The 20,674-nt window shown below is 43.4% G+C and overlaps 1 protein-coding gene across 1 annotated transcript in view; it reads right to left on the bottom strand.

The window, feature by feature from the left end:
- The window catches only part of Itih5 (inter-alpha-trypsin inhibitor heavy chain 5), a 96,239-nt gene that overhangs the window by 38,134 nt on the left and 37,431 nt on the right, over positions 1-20,674 (bottom strand). Inside the window, exons 7-8 of the mRNA XM_021156172.2 lie at positions 13,748-13,917; positions 12,762-12,878 (exon numbers count right to left, since the gene is read on the bottom strand). Coding sequence (XP_021011831.1) covers positions 12,762-12,878; positions 13,748-13,917 — 287 coding nt within the window. The remainder of the gene's footprint in view (positions 1-12,761; positions 12,879-13,747; positions 13,918-20,674) is intronic.

The following is a 20,674-nucleotide window of genomic DNA, read 5'->3' as shown; positions in this document are numbered from 1 at the left end:
CTCTCCACCTTCCCCTGCTTAGTCAAACCCAGCTTTTTACATGGGTATTGGGGAGCTAAATCCAGGTCCCCATGCTTGAATGATAAGCACTTTACCAGTGGAGCCATCTTCTCAGCCCGACTCCTTGCTCTTTAGCCTCAAGATACATAACTACTCTATACAAAGTCCCAAACTTCTCCCCAGCGTGTCTATACAACACTATACACAACAGACAACCTTAACCAGATCCCATTCTACAATTTGTATGAGAGATGCAGAACCAGGCTTCTGTTCTACTCAGGGTGGGCAAATAAATGTCCATGACCTGTCCCATGATGAAGAAGGCACTTCAACAATGAGATCACCAGCACTGGACATGACTGCCAATGGGTAGAAGGGGCTATCATTACTGGGCTACATTTCATCTCTAAAAAAAAAATCTCTGCATCCATTCTAGAACTTTCCATCACATGGACAGCATCCCTTTCCTCCTCATCCCTCGCCTCTCCCCATTTCCCCTCTCACAGGGCCTAGGCTCTCTCTCCCTAAAGGAACCTCATCCACTCTTCAGCCACTTCTGTTTGAAGATTTCCCAAGTCCACATCTCCAGGCTTGGCATCTCTCCCCTTCTGGAGAGTTGTATCACGTTTCTCTTAGTCCGCTGGAAATACAATTCATGAGGTTCTTAATGAGAGAGTACTTACTCCCCCTCAGGCTTCCATACTCAAACATGGTTCCAAAGTCTGTGGCAGCTCCCTTAATTCTGCTGTTCTGCAGTATCTGGTTTTAGGAGACTGGGGAAGGGTATCAGAGAGGACCTCCTGGGAGGGATTTACTTGAAAGGAAACCGCAGCGTGGACTTATATCCCCCCAGAAGCTTCTGCTAAGGACTTCTGGGGTGTCATAGGCCCCGAAGGCCTTTATATGCATTATCGGAGAGTTCCTTTATCTCACTCGACTGCACAGTTTGATCACCATCCCAAATATCTTCAGGTCTATTTTACTTTAAACTCATGGTTATGAATAAAGCCTCCTCGCCCATCCCAAGCAGGCCTGTGGACTACAGAGGCAAATCACCATTTGTGGTCTCACATTAGTGGGAAGACATCTTTTCATGTTATAGGGAGGTGGGAACCTACAAAGGAACAAACTCTGTGCAAGATATCAAGCTCAACTCTCTATCTGTGAGGGCCCATGGTGTCATCTGTTGTTCCCATGGTGATGCTCAGCCCTTCAGCTGTGGAGACTAACACCGTCTGAAGGAACGGCACTTAATTTAGATGCTCTTCACTTGCTTTCAGTGAACCTTTCTTCTTTCTCTTCTCCTTTCCATCTCCCTTTTCCAATTTTAAAACAGAATCTCACTCTAAAACTGGCCTACAACTTACTATGTAGCTCACAGCCAGGCTCCTGCCTCAGCCTCCAAAGTGCTGGGATTATAGATGTGAGCCACCACTTGCAGCAGTTTTTCAGCATTAGAGTCTATGGTACAGTTTGCTTGTTTGGCAGCTCGGCTATACACTTGAAGTTCTTGTTCTGTTTTGACTTTCTTTACAAATGTTTGTGTCAGGAAAGTTTTCATATCATCTACTCCAAAACTATCAAAGCTATCACCGGACCCTTCCAACTGTAGCACATTAATTTCTTGTTTCCATCCTTCCTTTGCATTTTTCTTCCAACAAACACATCCCTGTTCTGCCAAGAAAACTGCATCCAAGGACAGCTCCTCCTTTCTCTCCTCTGTCATTTTTTTTTTTTTTTTTTGCGACTCAGCTCTTTCTTATCCTCAGGATTCTTTCACTATCTACACAACAGCATGGATTTGAATAATGTGAGAATGTTCAGCATTTCTCCTCCCCAGTAAAATGCTAATGTCCTCTATTAACGTGGCTTACAGTGGGACATTCTTGAATCTACTTGTTCTCTGTCTCCACAGATTACTTTCCCAGCCACTGCCATAAAGCAAGCTGACAAGATAGCTTCATGTAGAGAAGGTATATTCTGTCTCACAGTTCATGATGGGAAAGCTGGGGCAGCTGTGGAAACAGGAAGTGGCTGCGCATTGAGCATCCCCAACCAGAACCCAGAGAGTAATGGAGGTGTGCACAGAATGTGGCCCACTTCCTGTTTGACACAGGATCCCTGTCCAAGGAATGGCACCACTCACAGTTAAGATGGGTCTTCCCACATCAATTAATGTGTAATCAAGGTGCTCTCCCATAGACATGCCCAGAGTCCTGTCTCTCAGATCATTCTAGATTCTGTTGTGTTGAACGTTAACATTAAGTTTACCACTCCATGTTGTTGTAGATGCTACCGGTCTGCCTGCTCGGGTCTTTTCCCCCCATGCTCATCTCATTCACTCAAACAACTTCCAAAACACCTTCTAACTCAGCATTCCTGTCCCCCCTGCCCCCACCACATATACACTCATCTCATCCCTAAGAACAGTAACTACCCACCCTGTGGTACAGTTGCCAAAGCTTCCATCTCTGTTGTTGAGGATTTTGCGTGGCGATTTTGTCTTATTCTGTTTCTTTTGGATTCTTGTGAGATCAGGAGCCCAGTTATCTCTGTAAACTACGCCCCCCCCAAAAAAAAACCCCAACTCACAACCTGCTGACAGCACAAAGTCATATGCTTGGAGAATCTGAGTCTGGGGTCAAAACCAAGATGGATACCGGTATGGGGAGAGAGTCAGGTGTCCTGAACAAGAGAAGGGGGTGGCTGCACCCCGTCAGCTCTGAGGAATTTACTAAGTTGTAGTTTTAATCACTCAGCCAAGGCTGTGAAGTCCCTGGATTGACAAAGATTTCTGACACCCAGACAAGCATTTTTAGATGAGAATCTAAGTCTCTGGCTTACAGTGTTTCTCTCTCTGTTACCTGCAGTGGTTCCCTTTCAGCCTCTCTAAAGCCCTTTTGTAGGAGAACTTTGCCAATCCCAGCGGGAGAGTAGGGGGAAATTGTTTTCAGGAAGCAGAAAGAGAGAAGCCATTAGCAGCTGGTGCCTTGATTTCTGATGTTGACAGACTGCAGCCTGCGTGGCTGAAGGGAGAGTGCCGGAGCTCTGACCCACAAGCATTCTTTGTGTAGCAGCCAGAGGCTGCGTTCAGAATGCTCTGTGCTTCAAAACATGACCTCATTTACATAAATCTTCAGTGCCTCAAAAACAACTTGTTAAATGGGGTAACTCCAAGTTATTTAACATTAGCTGTGTGATAGCAGGATGTGCTCGTAGGTAAAGGTCTTTGCTGCCTTCTGGTTGACTTAAATTCTACTATGGGGACCCACATGGTAAAAGGAGAGAGAAAAACTTCTCCAGCATGTTGTTCTCTGACCCCCCCTTTAGTGGTATGGTGCATACACACTTTCAGACACTCACATACCCACTGAATAACTGAAAACTTAAGTGTCTATGATGTCAATGTGGGAGAACATTTTTTTTCCTTGAAACTATAGATCTTGGGTCTTGGGAATGGCCTGAGAGAACTATTTTGGCCTTTGTTCATCTATTAATTACTTCATATCTTGGCTCAGACAAACAGACAGACAGACAGACACACACACACACATTTTCCTTGTCCTCTATACACTGCCTCATGCCCTAGATCTCTATTTTGTAATATATTTCTGAAACATGCATACCCTGGTGGCAAGGGCAGCTAGATAAGAATAGCAAAAGGAAATGACCCAAGCCACATGCGGCTTAGTCATTGCACTAGGTGATAAGTCAACACACTGGGACTCACAGAAGAACCCAGATCTCAGTTCGTGCTGGGAAAAAAGTTTTATTGGAGCACGACACTCCTACTTAAGCCGGTTATCTGCGAGTCCTCTGCAGAACAGTAGTAGAGCGGCTGGGCTGGAATTGTAGCTCAGGGGTACACTGCTTACCTAGTATGCATGAAGTCTTGGGTTCAAATCCCAGCACCACATAAACAAACAAGCAGGCATAAACAGTGGTCATAAGTAGTTACCATGACTTCTGGGGGTGCAGAGGCAGCTCAGAGATTAAGAGAGCTGGCTGCTTCTGCAGAAGACGTGTAAGTTTCCTTCCCAGCACTCACAGCCATCTGTAACTGAGTTCCAGGGGACTGACTTCCTCTTCTGGTCTCTGCGGGTACCTGACATGCACCATACATACATAATTCAGGCAGACACTCACACAAATAACATAAAAATATATCACTTCAGAAGTTACGATGGTACTAACCTACCTGAAGTTATCTATTTACTTCTTTCTAGGAAGTTCACAAATCCCCAGGAATTCTTCCAATGGGGATGCGATCAGTGCTGTCCAGTATCTAAACAGACACTCGGGATGCCCAGTGCTTTATACTAATTTTTCTTTGTGTGATGCCACATGGTCATTTCCTTCTAGTCCCTCCCGATGTTTAGGCGTACTCTCCTTGGGTGTTTGCAACACACCTTCTTCCTGAGAGTCATCGTTAATTCTGGAAGCTGCATCCTCCTGTACACAGCACACTGCATGTCTGGTGAGAGCCTTTGCATCCCACGGCTCATGTCCATCTCTCCCCTCCCAGTTATTGGACCATTGCACACGACCCCTCTTGATCTCTATCACTTAAAAGCTACATCATCTATACCCTGATATCTTCTAGAATCTTCCCTTTCAAAAATGTAACAGGTTCACTGGATCATGAAGAGCATGTGCTAGACTTTTTGGACATTATTGAACCATCACAGACATGTCCTCGCTTAGCACTTCTGCGAGCTTCACGCTCAGGTTCAAACTATCCAAGCAAATCATGAAAGTGAAGGAATATGCAGCCCTGTTCACACCGAAGGTGTGCTTCATGTTAAATGAGAACAAGTCACTTATTCCATGCTCCAAAGCAGAATCACTTCATTGGTTTTTTGCAGCACCCAGCTGCTGGCTGGAGCCTCGGGGAGGTGATCTCTGTGTCCATTCCCCTGCACCGCACAGCTTTCTCCATCATGATGCATGTCAACAGGAGCAGGTGGGGACTCAGGGACCAAAGGTGGTTCCTGACTGATGCTACAATAGGGAGCTTAAGGTAGGCTTGGGGCCAATTTGAATATTAACTTTCTTTTTTTAACTCTGTGTATTTCAGACTACTGATGTCATGTTCCTGCTCATCACCATATCCTAGATAAAAAGGAGGTGACAATACCTATTCTTCATTGGATTGCCAAATGATTAAATGGTGAGGTGTATTCAGAGCGGGGCCGGAGAGATGGCTCAGTCAGTATGTGCTTCTTGAGGTCAGATCCCTAACACACACACACACACACACACACACACACACACACACACACACACATAAAGAAGACTTGGCATAGCTGTATATGCCTACAATTCAGGCTGGGAGACAGAAACAGGAAGGAGGCGTACAGCGCTTACTGTCCACTCAGGCTAGACTAATGGCAAGTGCCAGGGTCCGTGAAAAATTCTGTCTCAAAAAGTATAATGAAGAATAATTGAAAAAGCCATCTAACATTGACCTCTGGTCTCCACATGCACATGTGTATGAGCACCATATGTATGTCCATACAGATTCACACATACATAATTATATAAAAAGTATATATTTTAAAAGTGTATATTAAAAGCATATATATGTGTATATGTATATACTATATATTTAAAAGAGTATTAATCACTCATTAGTATCCAATGTACCTTTAGAAATACAAAGTAAGAAAAGGAAAACATAAAGTAAGGCCACACCACGTAGCATGGGTAGGGGAGAAGACCCAGAGGCCTGACACTCTGTGTCCTACCTGCAGCAGGAGCCACTACAACACAAAAGTATGTGGTAAACAGACGCAAGGGAAAGAGAAGCAGAACAGTTTGAGGCATATGAAGAGAGGAGGAACTGGAGACTCCAGCATGGAGAGAAGCAGCCCGTTGAATGTAGTCTGCCCTGTCACCTGAGGCCATGGTCAAGTCCCAGCCCCTCCGCCCCTCCATGCCGCAGCAGATGTCTGTGTCAATTTCCATGGCTCACATTACCACTAAAGACTGTGTGGACATCCCTGGCGTGGGCTGCCACCTGGGACGGTGTAGATGTCCGAGGACTGTGTAGAGTTAGCCCCACTCCTCACTGGCTGTCACAGTCTGGAAAGCTGACCCCACCTTTTAACAGATGCAGAATGTGTGAGAGTAGGTCCCACACCTCGAGTGAGGTGCAGCACGGTAGAATCGACTCTGATGGCAAAAGAATGGGAGATCTCGTTCTGCCCCTTGTCAGCTGCAGCATTGGGTGAGCTGCCAAGGCAGTGCCGTAGAGCTCGCCCTGCTGATGAGGGTGCAGGAGAGCTGGCAGGCTGACTAACTCAGCTACCACTCAGACCCAGGGCCAGGACTTTGAGTTGGCCCACTTCAAAATCTACCTCATCTGTGAATTGCTGGAGAGTGTGAAAGAGCCCGTCCTACAGACGCAAAGCTGCAGGGTCTCCACGGCAGAGGGCAACGACAGGATATCCAAGAGGAGTCCCTGTGAGGACCCAGTATTGATGGTGTAGCAAAAGCTAGAGGCCTCAAATCAGACCAATGCCCCTTTGCAACAAACAATTGCAAGTAAAAAGGTGTGTAGACAAAAGCGTGTGCTGTGAGACACACTGTGACACAGTAGAGCTGCCACAGTGAGATGTTTTCTCTGCTTTCTTTTGTTTTGTTTTGCTTATTTTTTAAATTCTTGTTTTTTATTTTCTATTGGGAGGAATGTTGCAAGGGCAGAGGGTAGAGACAAAGGGACAGGGGAGATGAATGGGATTAGGATGCAGGATATAAAACTCACAAAGAATCAATAAAATGTTAAAACTAATAAAGTTCATGATCATATGAAAATTTCTGACGTTCTTGTGCGAAGCGCTGGGAATACATTCTATAACACTTAGAACCAAGATGCCCCAGCTCTGTGGAGCTCCCAGACTCTTTACCTGGAAGGTACCATCGGAAAGCACACAACTAGATTTAGGACACCAGGGAAGAAACTTAATCTATGACACAGTGTACTAGAGCCAAGTCCTCCCGCCTGTAATTCATACCTTCCTGCAGTTCAAGGTGGGAGTGACAGACAAGGGATGCCACACCCCCACCCCACACTCTGAGTGAGAGAGAGAGAGAGAGAGAGAGAGAGAGAGAGAGAGAGAGAGAGAGACTAAGATAAAAGATGTTTTGATATTGTCTACCAAGTTAATGAGAAAATGGAAGACAACCGTCTTTTCAAGCTACTCGGGAACCGAGGGATGGCACAGAGTGATACAGAGTGTGGGAACAAATGTCAGGGCCATGCCAAGGTAAGAAACACCTGGAAAATGATCCATTCATCACCAGATTTGTTAAAGACATCCTAGAGCCTTATGATGAAGGAAAAAGCAATGGATCCAGTAGCATAGATTAGAGAGCTGGAGAGATGGCTCAGTGGGTAAGGCGCTCATGGCAGGAGGATGAGAAACTGAGTTTAGATACCCAGAGTCCATAAAGCCAGATGAAGTAGTGAGCCACTCTAATGATGGTGTTACCATGGTGACCTGTGAGGCACAGACAAGAGAATCTCCAGAAGTTCATGGTCAGCCGGCTTGTTCATGCAATGGGAGAACAGGAAGCAACCCTCACTTTTGTGTCTCACAAAGCAGAAGGGAAGGACCAACAATCAAGGCTATGCTCTGATTTCCATACATGGCCCATAGCAATGCATACCTGCTCTCTCTCTCTCTCTCTCTCTCGCTCTCTCTCTCTCTCTCTCTCTCGTGTGTGTGTGTGTGTGTGTGCATGTATGTGTGAGAGAGAGATGCACTAAGATAAAAGGTTAATATAATAGTAATAATAACAACAATGATATAATACAAATTACAAAAAAAGTATGGGCTTTGGCCTAGAAAACAGTGTATTTTTTGAAAACTTGTACATGTATTTATTTGTATGTGTGAGTGAGTGAGTTGGGGGTGGTTGGGGGTCAGAGGGCAGCTCTCAGGAGTCAATTCTCTCCCTCCATGTAGGTCTCAGGAATTGATTTCAGTTCATCAGACATGACAGCAAGTTCCTTCACCCATGGAGCCATCTTGCCAGCTCAAATAATGCACTTAGTAGCCACTGTGTCATCACTAATGTTGCCTAAGACAGGCATGTTTGCAGAGACTTGCATGCCTTAGTTGTGCAAGTCAACTGGCAAAAGAAAGGCAAGTACCCAGATCACATCGCCTCTCTTCTTGTTATCCCTCTCAGCTCTCACTTCATTGAGACTTATTTCTAAGTGTTGATGGATTATCAGAAGTCTTTCTGACCCAACGCCAGGACCATCTCTCAACATATCCATATGCAAAACCACATGGGAGACAAACAGCCAAGTATGTGCCAGCAGCCAGCGGGAGGCACCATCCCTGCTCCCAAAGTGGGGCAACCGTAGCATCCAGATGCACGTTCCCACTGGGTTAGGAAGAAGAACCAGAAAATTCTGGATGCATGCAAATTTAGGGGCTCCCAGGTATAGACAAGCCCCCTACTAAGTATGTATTTGTTTTCAGATCAAATGAACTTTACTGCTTGTGTGGGAACAGCGTGTATGCATGCATATGTATCCATGTGTGTTCTTGCATGGGTGTAGAGGCCAGAGGTCAGCATCCCATGTGTTCCTCATTTCTTCCCAACCTTATTTTCTCCAGACAGACTTTTCCTGAACTGGGAGCTTTCCAGTCCTACCAGACTGTTTTGCCAGTTACCCATGAGATCCTCCTGTCTCTGCTTTCCTGTTGTAGTAATTATTTAATCTCAAATTTGTTTCCACCCCACCTTTGTTCATTCAATTCCCAAATAAATGACAAGCAACTATTATATTTATTATAAGCCTTTAATGCACTAGAGTTGGGCAGATATCTACCCTCTGTGCTATTATCTCTACTTCCCTGCCAATAACCCCGAGTTATAACTTGCCATGTTCCGTCTGGGACACTCTTAACTCCAATTGGCCAGCCTTCATGGCCATGTTTTCATGACTCACCTACCACATAGCATCTCTCTCTCTCTCGGAGGGGCAAGGTTACAAGGTCACTTGGGTCTGTGTGCAGATTCTCTCATCCCTGGGGCGGGGGAGGGGAACCAGGCCCTGGGGGCCAGTTTTTAGCTTTATAATATATAGCAAAACACCAAACCTCAACACTTCTTCAGTACTGATAACACAGGTAAGTGCCACTGTTCCCAGCTTCTTTTACATGGAAGCTGGGAAGCCAAACCCAGGTCCTCATTCTTGCATGGCAGACACTTTACTGGTATAGACATCTCCTTACCTTAATCTTTACAGTTCTTTATAAACAAATTGTGTGTGTGTGTGTGTGTGTGTGTGTGTGAGAGAGAGAGAGAGAGAGAGAGAGAGAGAGAGAGAGAGAGAGAGAGAGAGAGAGAGAGAGAGAGAGAGAGAGAGAGCGCATGCATGCATGTGCACGAACCCTCAGGTACACATGGTGCATGTGTAGAAGTCAGAGGTCAACTCTTGGGGGACAAACTCAGGTTATCAGATATACATGGCCACTACCTTCATCAACTGAGTCCTATTTCAAGCCCTTGAGTAATTATTAAATACCAACTATACTCCTAACCCTATGATGAGGACAGGAGAATTGCTCAAGTCCATCAAAGTTTTGAGATGCCAGACAAGTGGAGAATGATTCATAACAAGATCCAAGTGGACCAGTGGCAAATGCCTCATTCACATTGGCAAGCCTGTTGACACAATATGAAAGAGGCCATGATGGTGCTTAGAAGACAGTAGCATGCATACCAAAGTGACAGTGACAAGTAAGGAATGGGATGTTAATGTCCAGAAATGACAGAAGAAAGAGTAGCAGTGGTGTCACATCAGTCATTGGATTGGTCTTGCGTAAAGCTAGGAGACTCATGCCTTCCAGAGTGCAGCCTTCTCAATACAGTCTTAAACCAAGAAAGAGCATTGACCTTGTATCTGATGACACCTCTCTCAGGAACGCACTGTTGCTTGCATAGTGTTTGGTCCATGGGATTAGCGCAGACCTGGAACCAGAGCCAGAACCTTCCACTTACTGGCCAGGTTTTTTCTCCTTCAATTTTCCATCAGTAAAAATGGGATGGCAGTGATGGTTGTGAAGACTAAACATGTCCATGTTACATAACTCATGTAATATACTTAGGATAGTAAATAACATGTTGAATATGTGCCCTATTATTTAAGAGGTCTTCAAGTGGCTGGAGAGTCAGTGTGGCCTGTAAAGTGTTTACCACGCAAGTATAAGAACCTAACCTTCATCCCCAGCACCACTGTCAAATCTGCACATGGCAGCATGTGTGTGTAATCCCACCACTGGGGAGGCAGGGACAGAAAGATCCTGAACAGCCAATCTAGGCAATCAGGGAGCACCATGTTCAATGAGACTCCCTGCATCAAAAATAATCAGGTATGAAATGATTAAGGAACCACAGTCACCCTCCACCCCAAAACACATGTAACCAGGTGTACCCGCACCCATATGAGGGGGCTGTGCTTATTTTATTATTAAAGGTGAACTCAAGAGAGCCTTGCTTACTTTTTTTATCTGTACAGCTTGGGCAGGATTTTGCATTAATGGAGATTATTTGGCAAGATTTCTTTCCTTTTTCTTCTTTTCTTTCTTTTTCTTTCTTTTTTGTTACTACATGGTTGTGCTTTATAACTCTGGCTGGCCTTGAACTCACAGCCCTACCCCCAGCCCCACCCCAGCCTCACTCTGCCTAAAGTGCTGGGTTTGCATGTGGACAGAAACTGTTCTTATTGGAAAGCATATCCTTGACCACCATCTTATTAGAAGTGGAAGACCCTATGTCCCCAAACAGGCTGGTCTTGGAGTCCCTCAGTCACCAGAAAATGAAGCTCTTGAGCAGTGTCAACCTGCATGAATGAATGATCTTGGTCTGATTGCGGTGGTGACAGCAGACTGGCTGAGCCTTTTTCCATTTTGCTACTTCTTAATACTTTATTGAGAAATATTGCAAAAATTACACATGTGGGCACCAACACTAAAACTTCATATTAGTCAAAGTGTCCTTATACATAATCTATAAAACTTAGAGTTTAAAACTATGGAGATAAAAATAGTATTTCATTTTTATGTTGTTCTCTTTTCTGTGTTTGTTTCTGTTTGCCAGTAAGTGCTCATGTGTCCCCAGCTGTCATGGAACCTCCTAGGGAGTCAAGGATGACCTTGGGTTTCTGATCCTCCATGCCCGGAGAACTGCACCCCCACGTCCTATTTATGTCAAGCTGGAGACTGAACCAGAGCACTCTACGAACCCTGTTAACTGTTAATATGGTTGCCTCCTCATTTCATAACCTTGGTGAATCTTTATTCCTCATGGATGATCTTATATCCCTTGTTCCCTTCCTTATGCAGGCTTATTTCTTATTGGTCTGAGAAAGCTCATTATTTATAGATGATAAATCTATCTTTTTCCTGCATACAGCATTCCAGTCATTTATTGTTTTTGTTTATAATTTGTAGCACAAGTTTAAATTTTTCTTTTACCTGAAGTAATTGTTTTTATTCTCTGTAATTACTTTTATCTCTTTTATTCTTAAAGACTTGCCCTTGGTTATAAAACCAGTTAGTAAGGAGCCTATTTTCCCTAATGCAGTTCACTGATTATCTTTGCTGAGCCCCCTAGTGCATGGAGAACAGTTTTCCTGTTATAAATCAATTTAGTATTTCTAGGAATGAATACACATGAGTTCTCAGCTACATTTCTTTACTCTTAGACAGTTCAGAATCCCCTAGGGAATGATGCTGCCCATAGTGGGGAGGGAGTTTTCTCAGCCCAGCTAACATAATAAAGGTCCCCTAGACATGCCACCTCAGGGCAACCTTACCCAGAGGAAGCCTGACTGCGGCTCCCTTCCCAGTTGTGACCAACTGACAATGGAAGCTAATTCTCACATCTGTGAATCCCCAAACTCATAGAGTATTGAAGGAAAACCTCTCAAGAAGAATATTCAAGAAGCCATCATTCTAGAACTAGAGAAAGCTAATCTAAAGGAGAAAAAAATCACCAAATCAGATTCCAATAAGTAATTCCCACGAAGAGAACAAAAGTCAAAATTTTACTGACTTTCAACAGCAACAATAAAAGTCAGCAGACAATATAAATGCCATCTAACAACTTCTCTGAGCTTGGAATTTTGTGTGTTGGGAGAGGCGTAGATTTTGTGAGAACTACTCCTGAATTATTGAGACCTTAATTCTTTGCTCTGAGAACAAACATGCCAAAGGTATGTGTGAGGGTTCTTTCTATTCCATTTCTCACAAAGGAATCCTCGCTGGACATGAATTTTGTTAATATGGTACTGTTTTGGTTTATTTCCTGCTGTTTTGTTTAGTTTTCCATTGTTTTGAACCAGGTGTCACTATGTAGCCCATGGTGTCCTGAAACTTGCCATGTACCACAGGCTAGCCCTCAAACTTGTGTTCCTTCTGCCTCAGTCTCCTAAGTAAGTACTTGCATTCCAAAGTGTGTCACCATAGTCAACTGACTGGACTACTGAGTGGCCCTCTCAGTGTGCCCTGTTTCACTCATGCTATCCTCTCTGTTGGGGTGTTTCCTCTAACGGGACGTTTGCTGTCTTAAATCTATAGTTTCTATCAGTGGCTTACATGAGTCAGCTTAAGGATGTCCGTAGGAAGGAATAGCTAGGTGGTAAAACAGACATTTGGCATCAACTGAATGTCACTCCCAAGGCAGATCACTGTCTCAGGCGAAAGCATGAGCAATCACTGGGCAGGCAGCTGACTCACCTGCTGGAGTTTCGCTCCCACCATGGAAGCGCTGATGTCAAGCACGAAGACCACGTTCTTGGGTAGAGGGGGGAGGTTTTTAGGAGCAAAGTAGTGCACGAAGTAACCATTCAGAACCTGGGGAGGAAAGATAAAGCAACTGAAGTAGCATTCAGAAAAAGGGAGAAAATGCTGAGAAGAGTCTGGGAACTTCCAGAAAACACAAAGATGGTATGAAATAGTCCAGGGTTACATTGCACACCGAGAACAAAGTTATCTACAGTCTTGATCCCTCCATGAGAATTAGTTATTAATTCATATAATAAAGTAGAATCATCTATTTTAAATGTATTCCTCATGGAATGCGAGTGTAGCTCAGTGACAGAGTGTTTGCTGAGCATGTGTAGATCTCTGGGTTCAATGTGCATTACCTTAAACCCAATATAAAATGTATACATGGGTAGATAGATACACAGACAACGACAAGCCATCCACTCTAATTATGCATCTTCCTCTGATTTTACTTCCCAAGAATCCTGCTTCTTGCAGTATCTATTTTTACTAAGCATCTCACATGGTAAGATAGCAAGGTTGTCTGCATTCTCTGTGCACATTCTCTCAGTTTAATATTCCCATCTTGTCTCTAGAGCAATACAACCTGAAGGGAAATAAGCTATGGAACAGTCTCTTTTAATTAAAGTTGAAGAAGTGCTAAAATTCTAACCTCATCTAAAACACCACAGGGAAAATTTTATTACAGATTTTTCATTTTCTGTCCAGGTTACTGAAGCACGAAATAGGTACCCTCGACAGCCAGAACGGGAGCATCAGTAGGTTCTTTGAAGACATATTTGGGGTTTAAATAGTTTTACTAAGACCTAGAAAGATCTTTCACTTTAGGTAAGTATTGGAATCTGTAGATCTGAATCTGTAGATCTGAATCTGTAGATCTGAATTAAGGAAAGAGGATTGAGCTCCATGAGTGGTGGCATCGTGGGAGTCGTTACCTGGATGTCACCAATGTTCTGCTCTCTCTCGACATCATACCGAACGATGAAATCTCCCAAGATCCCATTCTGAGCAATCTTAGCTTGTTGGACCACAGTAGGCTTAAAGATGACTTTGGCAAATGTCTCATTTTGATTGATGAGAGTAGAAGGGGGAGGACCCACATCGCCTGCACGCAATAAACAAACAGCAGAGAGCTGAAATCATAAAGACTTTTCTCAGAAAGAATAAACTTTTGCATAGACATGGGATGTTAAACTTCATTCTATTGGAGGTTTGACTTCCTCCTTGTATCTTCTAAGAACTTTTGTTAATTTCTCAAGAATGAAAGGGTTTAGCCGGGCATGGTGGCGCACGCCTTTAATCCCAGCACTCGGGAGGCAGAGGCAGGCGGATTTCTGAGTTCGAGGCCAGCCTGGTCTACAGAGTGAGTTCCAGNCAGCCTGGTCTACAGAGTGAGTTCCAGGACAGCCAGGGCTATACAGAGAAACCCTGTCTCGAAAAACCAAAAAAAAAAAAAAAAAAAAAAAAGAATGAAAGGGTTTATTTTGGCCCATAGTTTGAGTGAATGAAAGACCATAACAGAGTAGAAGATGACCACACTATAACCAAGGTCAGAAAGCAGAGAGATGAACGCCATATTCAGCTTGCTTTGTTATTTTTATTCCATCCAGGACTCCATGCCATGGAACAGTGCCACCCATAGTTAGAACCATCTTTTCCACCTCAATAAGCCTAATCTAGATAATCCCTCACAGACATACAGATATTGTCTCCTGGGTGTTCTATAGCCTGCCAAGTTGACAATATTAACCATCACCCTGAGCCTGAAGGACTGGAATTCAGGTACTGATCCACTATGCTAGATGTGAGCCCTTGCAAAACCCAAGCCATATGTAAACTACATTAATAGTAATGCCAATGTCATGCTCTTAGAAAGACCTAACGACAGGCTGTGCTTATCACCATTCTAGTTTGTGGAAAGCATCACACCAAGTTTGTTGTTATCAAACATAAGCATCTTCAAAGTAGGAGGAGGAATTCGATAGTACATTATAGACATGGCACACTTAGGATGGTATATGACTATCAAAATGTAAGAAGCCTGATGGAAAGTCTGCCAGTGATGCTGACAGTCATGTTGAGGCTCAGCGTCAGAGCATGGAGAGGATACTCTCTGATGCTCATTTATATTGAGTTCAAAGTCAGACACAACTCATCCAGAGGCAACTGAAGTACGGCGGGTGATCCTTTGGGAGGAAAGGTCCTAACTGGGAAAGAATACAAAAGAATCTTTGAAGAGAAGTGTCCTAGGTTTGATGTAGCAAAATGGGTGTACCTAGTGTAAATGTACAAATGTGTACATAACTCAGCAAGACTTACACATAAGTTATATGCACTTTATTCTATTTTATTTATTTAAGCGTGAGAGTTGGGAGCAGAATGCATTAAACAGACACTCTGCAGCATGGAACATAACAATCTACTTTGCCAAGTGAACCCCACTCTATTCTTTTCCTTGGACTAAATGTGTGTGCATAGCCACTTATATGGGGATTAGGCATATCCAGAAATGTTCCAGCTGGCAGAGTAAGACCAGGGGTTGAGTTACTGGGAAACACTCGCAATGTCATGCCAGTTAAATGAAAGAAAGTTGTTCTGGTGGCACAAGCAGCTGTCACCCTTCACTGTGTTAGGTGTGTCCAAGCACTCCCTGGAAGAGTCACCTGCCAGATGGTATAAAGCAGGTCTGAGTCTTGAAGAGCATCGTCAGCAATACCTTGGAACTTCCTAGAAAAGTCAACTCTCAGACCCTTCCCAGAAGCTCTGGAGAGAACGTTAACAAGTCCTGTAGATGATACAATGTGTGATGATGGCAAATAGAATATGCCTTTCCCCCTGACCTCATACCTTACATGAAGAACATAGTCATGGCCTTTGTTGTATGTAAGTACACCTATCTTTACATTCTGCAACAACCAATACATTCTCTTTAAACTACTAGCATGGACCCACTTTCTCTTGTTCCAAGTCTCTCCCATAAAAATTATTTTTTTTGTTTTCCTATCAGTGCCCTGACTTAATACACTCATAACAGAATGAAAGCCCCGAGGATTTGGAAAGTATTATTTCTTTCTTCATGATTTGTTTGACTGGGTTCTTTGATGCAGACCACAAGAAAGGATGCGTACACATTTTGTTGCCTGTTGACCTCTGGTGTTTGTCCGTTCATGATGAAAATTCATGAGTTTCATATAAATAGGCTTATTTTATATGCCCAAAGAGTGGGTGCATTCTCTGTTTGGTTCTTCACCAAGAAGCTCAACTCATGATGCTGGCTTCCACCCACAGTGCCACACAGTAAAAGTGACCCAGTAGAGTTTCTACTACTATTGGGAACAACTTGAGAGCAGCATCTTTTAAAAATTATTATTATTATTATATAAGGGTGCACATGTGTACCATGGCATGCATGAGGGGGTTGTCAGTTGTCTCCTTCAACCTGGGGTTCCAGTGATCAAACTCAGGTTAAAATGAAATGCTCTTCCTCACTCCGACCCAACATACCACCCATATCCTTAGAATGTTAAGATGTTCTGGGCTGAGGAGATGATATGTACAAGTATGAGGGCCTGACTGCAGATGCTGTGCACCCATGTAAGAAGATGGATACGGTAACCAGTGCCGTGACTCCAGTGCTAAGAAATGCAGACAGGGGGATTCTAGGAGCATCACCCATGTGAGAAGATGGACACAGTAACCAATGCCATGACTTCAGGGCTGAGAAGTGCAGACAGGGGCATTTCAGGGCACAACCAATCTGCTCAATTAGTGAGTTCTAGTTTCAATGAGAAATTCTGTCCTTTAAAAAAAAAAAGCATACACCAATAGAAGAGTAGACCTATGGCCTTCACATGCACAAACACAGATGTACACACACACACACAAGAAAAGGGAAAATAAATCCCCCATTTATCAGAGGAAGGGGAAATATGATAATTCCATTGATATAGAGTTCCAGCTACTCACCTAAACCCCAAAGCAAAATAACACTACTTAGTATTATTGACTTTTCCTTGTTCCTCACTAGGGCTCATATTGCTGACTGTCACACAGTACTTCATCAGTCTAGTGAGTGTATTTGCAATGTCTTCATCATGGGCTAAGGACAAGGAATGCTGCAAAGGAAGAGTTTACAAACTGCCCAGAAGAAGGAAGCAACTGCCCTACTTGTCCAGCAAGAGGCCTTGCTTATTTTCCTTCTCCTTGTTTTCTGTCTGCTTGGTGAGGGGGAAGGAGTGACCTATGGCAGCTACTCAATGAAGGACACTGTATCTTGTCACTCCTCAAGAAAATTTATTAGCTGCTCTCCATACCCATGGATTCCTTCTCTCAGGCCACCAGCCTTCCTGTGAGGCTGTCCTCCTAGGCAAATCTCAGGCTTCACAGTATTGCCCATGGAAGTCATGTAGTTCTTCGCAGGAGCTTTATCCCATGTAACTGGGCTAGTTATTTGATGTAGGACACTGGCTGTATTCCAGACGAAAAGATTAGTCCCCCTCAGTATTAAAACTTCCATACATAAGTACAGTGTGCATAAATTACACAGGTGATGTATATACATTTCTTAAATGCTGGAAGTATGCAAAAACAGTTTCACGGATGTTGACATTTGCTGGCAAAGGAAGCCGGCTCTGGTGTTTCAATGACTCAGCGTAGTTGACACAACATTTCAGTTCTACACCTAGGCAACTAGAGCGCCGCCATCCTAGCATCGTGGCTAAGACTTAACGAGATCACATATGGAAGATACTGACCATGGCACCTGGTGCATAATCGTTGTTCAATACATGATAGTTCATGCAATCATTAGTTTTCTATTAACTGTGACAAAGTGCCTGATAACACCAACTTACAGAAGGAAGGTTTTACTTTGGCTCACAGTGTGAGGGTACACAGTCCATCATGGCGGAGGATTCCAAGCAAAGGAGACAAAGCAGACAGTCATATTCTATCAGCCTGCATTTTGCTTTTCTCCTATTGTTTTCAAGAACCCCAGCCGACTGGACGGTGCTGCGCACACTCGGGCTTAGCTTGTCATCCTGAGGGGAAAGACTCTGTAAGAAGAATCACAGATAAGCCCAGGGTGTGTCTCTTGGGTGATTCTAAATCCAGTCAAACTGATGATGTAGCGTAACCATCACAGTCCCCCCTCTTTCTTTTGGCATCATGTCCTCTTCTCTGCCCAATTTAAAAAGACAACTGAGGCTGGAGAGATGGCTCAGCGGTTAAGGACACTGATTCCTCTTCTAGAGGTCCTGATTTCAGTTCCCAGAGACCACATAGTGGCTCTCCACCATCTGAATTGGGATCTGATGTCCTCTTCTGGTGTGTCTGAAGACAGCAACAATGTACTAATATACATAAAATAAATAACTCTTTAAAAAAGAAGACAACTTAAAAAGGAAAAAAACCTACTCTTTGATAACAACTAGTGTTCATTTGGAATCACAGTTTTCTCTACACCACTATGAACTTGGTAAAAAACAATAATTTGGAAAGGTCTGACCTGTCCTTATGAACACTACTGAGCTGGAATTTAAGTGTGTATACATAAAGAATAATGTTTATAAAGTACAGTGGAGTTAACTGCTGCCAGAGAGGCCCTAAAAAGGATGTGCAGAATTTTCATATCCATGTATGTATGCTTGTTTTCCTGTAGTGAGGATTCATACCTTTTGCTAAAGGAATTGATGTTTATAAAAGCTATTACATATTCATCTATTTGATTCTATCTTGTAAAGACAAATGCGTATATATATATATATATATATAAAATGTATATAGAATATGTATATATTTAATATATATTATATATAAAGAGAGCAAAGTTAATAGCACACAAACTTTCAGTCATGGCCTTATGCTAGACCATGGGTGCTATTCACAAACAGACATTTTTTTACACATCTGCAAATGCTGGGGGAATGAATGCCAATTCCTATGTAAAGTGTCTAAAGGTGAAAATACATAGGAGCCAAGGAACCATACCCAAGGACATTGGTTGGAAGCTACAGTCCTGTGATGAGCAGAGGGATTTCCTAGATTCTGTTTCCTGTGGCTGTTGGGTTTGGCTACTGTCAACCCCAAAGCTGCCAATACCTGGGGGCTTTTACAAAAGGATTTCCAAACAAAAACTGCCTGTTCATTTCCCTTGAAGAGAGATTAGATGGTTTGGGTTCATTTATAAAAATTCCTCACCTGGGACCTGGAACCTTAGTTAAACTTAGGGTAGTCAAAAATGTTGTGACTAATTGGGCACCTGCAATTTGATGGTCCCAACAAAGACAAAAATCCTGCAAATCAACAGTGAAATAAAAAAATTAATAAAACATAGGCAGCGAGAAGAAATTGATTAGTTTTTACAAATTTCTCGTTAAATATTCTTTGTTTCTTGTTTTTTGGGGGTTGTTTGTTTTGTTTTGGGTTGGATTTTTTGTTCTTTGTATTGTTTTGGGGTTTTTTTTTTGAAAGGATTTTTCTCACCTGTTTGATGTGATGGTTGCTATCAATTGTCAACTTCACTGGATCTAGACTTACCCAGGAGACAACCTTCTGGGTGTGTCTGTGAGGACTTACTCATAATGAGCTAACAGGTACGAGAAGAGCCATCCCGGGTGTGGGCAGCACCATCGAATGAGCTGGAGCCTCAGACTGAATACAAAGGATGCAGAAAGCAGAGCAGCCACTCTCAGCTTCTGACTACAGCGTGGTCAGCAGCTTCACACCCCTGTTCCCATGCCTTCCCCAGCACAAGGAAGCCTGTCCCCTTGCCCGGTAGCTCGGAATCAGCCCTTCACTTGATTGGCTGCAGCAATTAGAGAAAACGAACTGACTTACAACTCAAGATGTCTATTCTTTTTTGATAGTTAAGGGGTGTTTGCTCAAATTTCTTAACAGCTTGCTTTCTTCATTACGAGTTTCTTCTTCCCTCAAATAATATATTTTTGAGTCTCAGCTTTCCATATTTAAACGTGGAGAAAGCTCACACAGGTCAAAAGCTTAACAGGAAGGTTTGCCACATCCACGGGTGGCTGGGCCGGGAGGCTAAGCAGCCTTCCAAGAGAACTGAAGAGCCTGCTCCTGAGTGAGTATAGATGGACATAGCAGGTGACGCTCTGATTTTAGTCATGACTGTGACTGGTGGTCTCATTCACATGATGACATGCACCTCACACTAGGAGAATCAAAGAGCGAAGAGCCCAAAATCCAACTCCTGCAGGAAAAACAAGCTGTCCCCCATTATTCAACAAAAGAGAGAAGGCCGGGCTTGGGTGACACACTCATATCTAAGTATGCTGTTCACAGATGGCCTTGAGTAATAATTATGGTCAGAACAAAGAAGGTAACACAGGCTTCCATGCCAATATTAAAAAAACAAAACAAAACCAACTCTGGAGCCAAGTGATTCACACCTGAGTCACTTCTGAGCTAAACAACTCTCAAAAACTTCACATAACAATTGCTTTTTTTTCCTGGCAAAAGTTCAGAAATTTCACCAAGGTCAAACAGGGCTATGGCCTTCCAGCTGCTGAAAGGCAGCTGGATCCAGGGAAGAGTGTCAAACTGGGGGCTTGGTGGTGAGTCACAGTGGGGCCCTTTAGTAATGGACACTTGCTGAATTTAGAAAATCAAAATACAGGATGTCCGCCTCCATTTGAATTTCAGACAAATCCCTGGTAGCTTTTAGGATGCTCAAAATGTTGTGTGGCAACGCACGGTTTACTCACAATTCAAGTGTACGTAGGCATCAGAGCTTCACCCAGCAGCCCTAGCAAAGGAGATTTAATCTAGATGTCTTCCTTCCTTCCTTCCTTCCTTCCTTCCTTCCTTCCTTCCTTCCTTCCTTCCTTTCCCTCTCCCTC

Source organism: Mus caroli, chromosome 2, assembly GCF_900094665.2.
Source record: "Mus caroli chromosome 2, CAROLI_EIJ_v1.1, whole genome shotgun sequence".
Classification (NCBI taxonomy): domain Eukaryota; kingdom Metazoa; phylum Chordata; class Mammalia; order Rodentia; family Muridae; genus Mus; species Mus caroli.
This window is presented reverse-complemented; position numbering and strand designations above follow the sequence as displayed.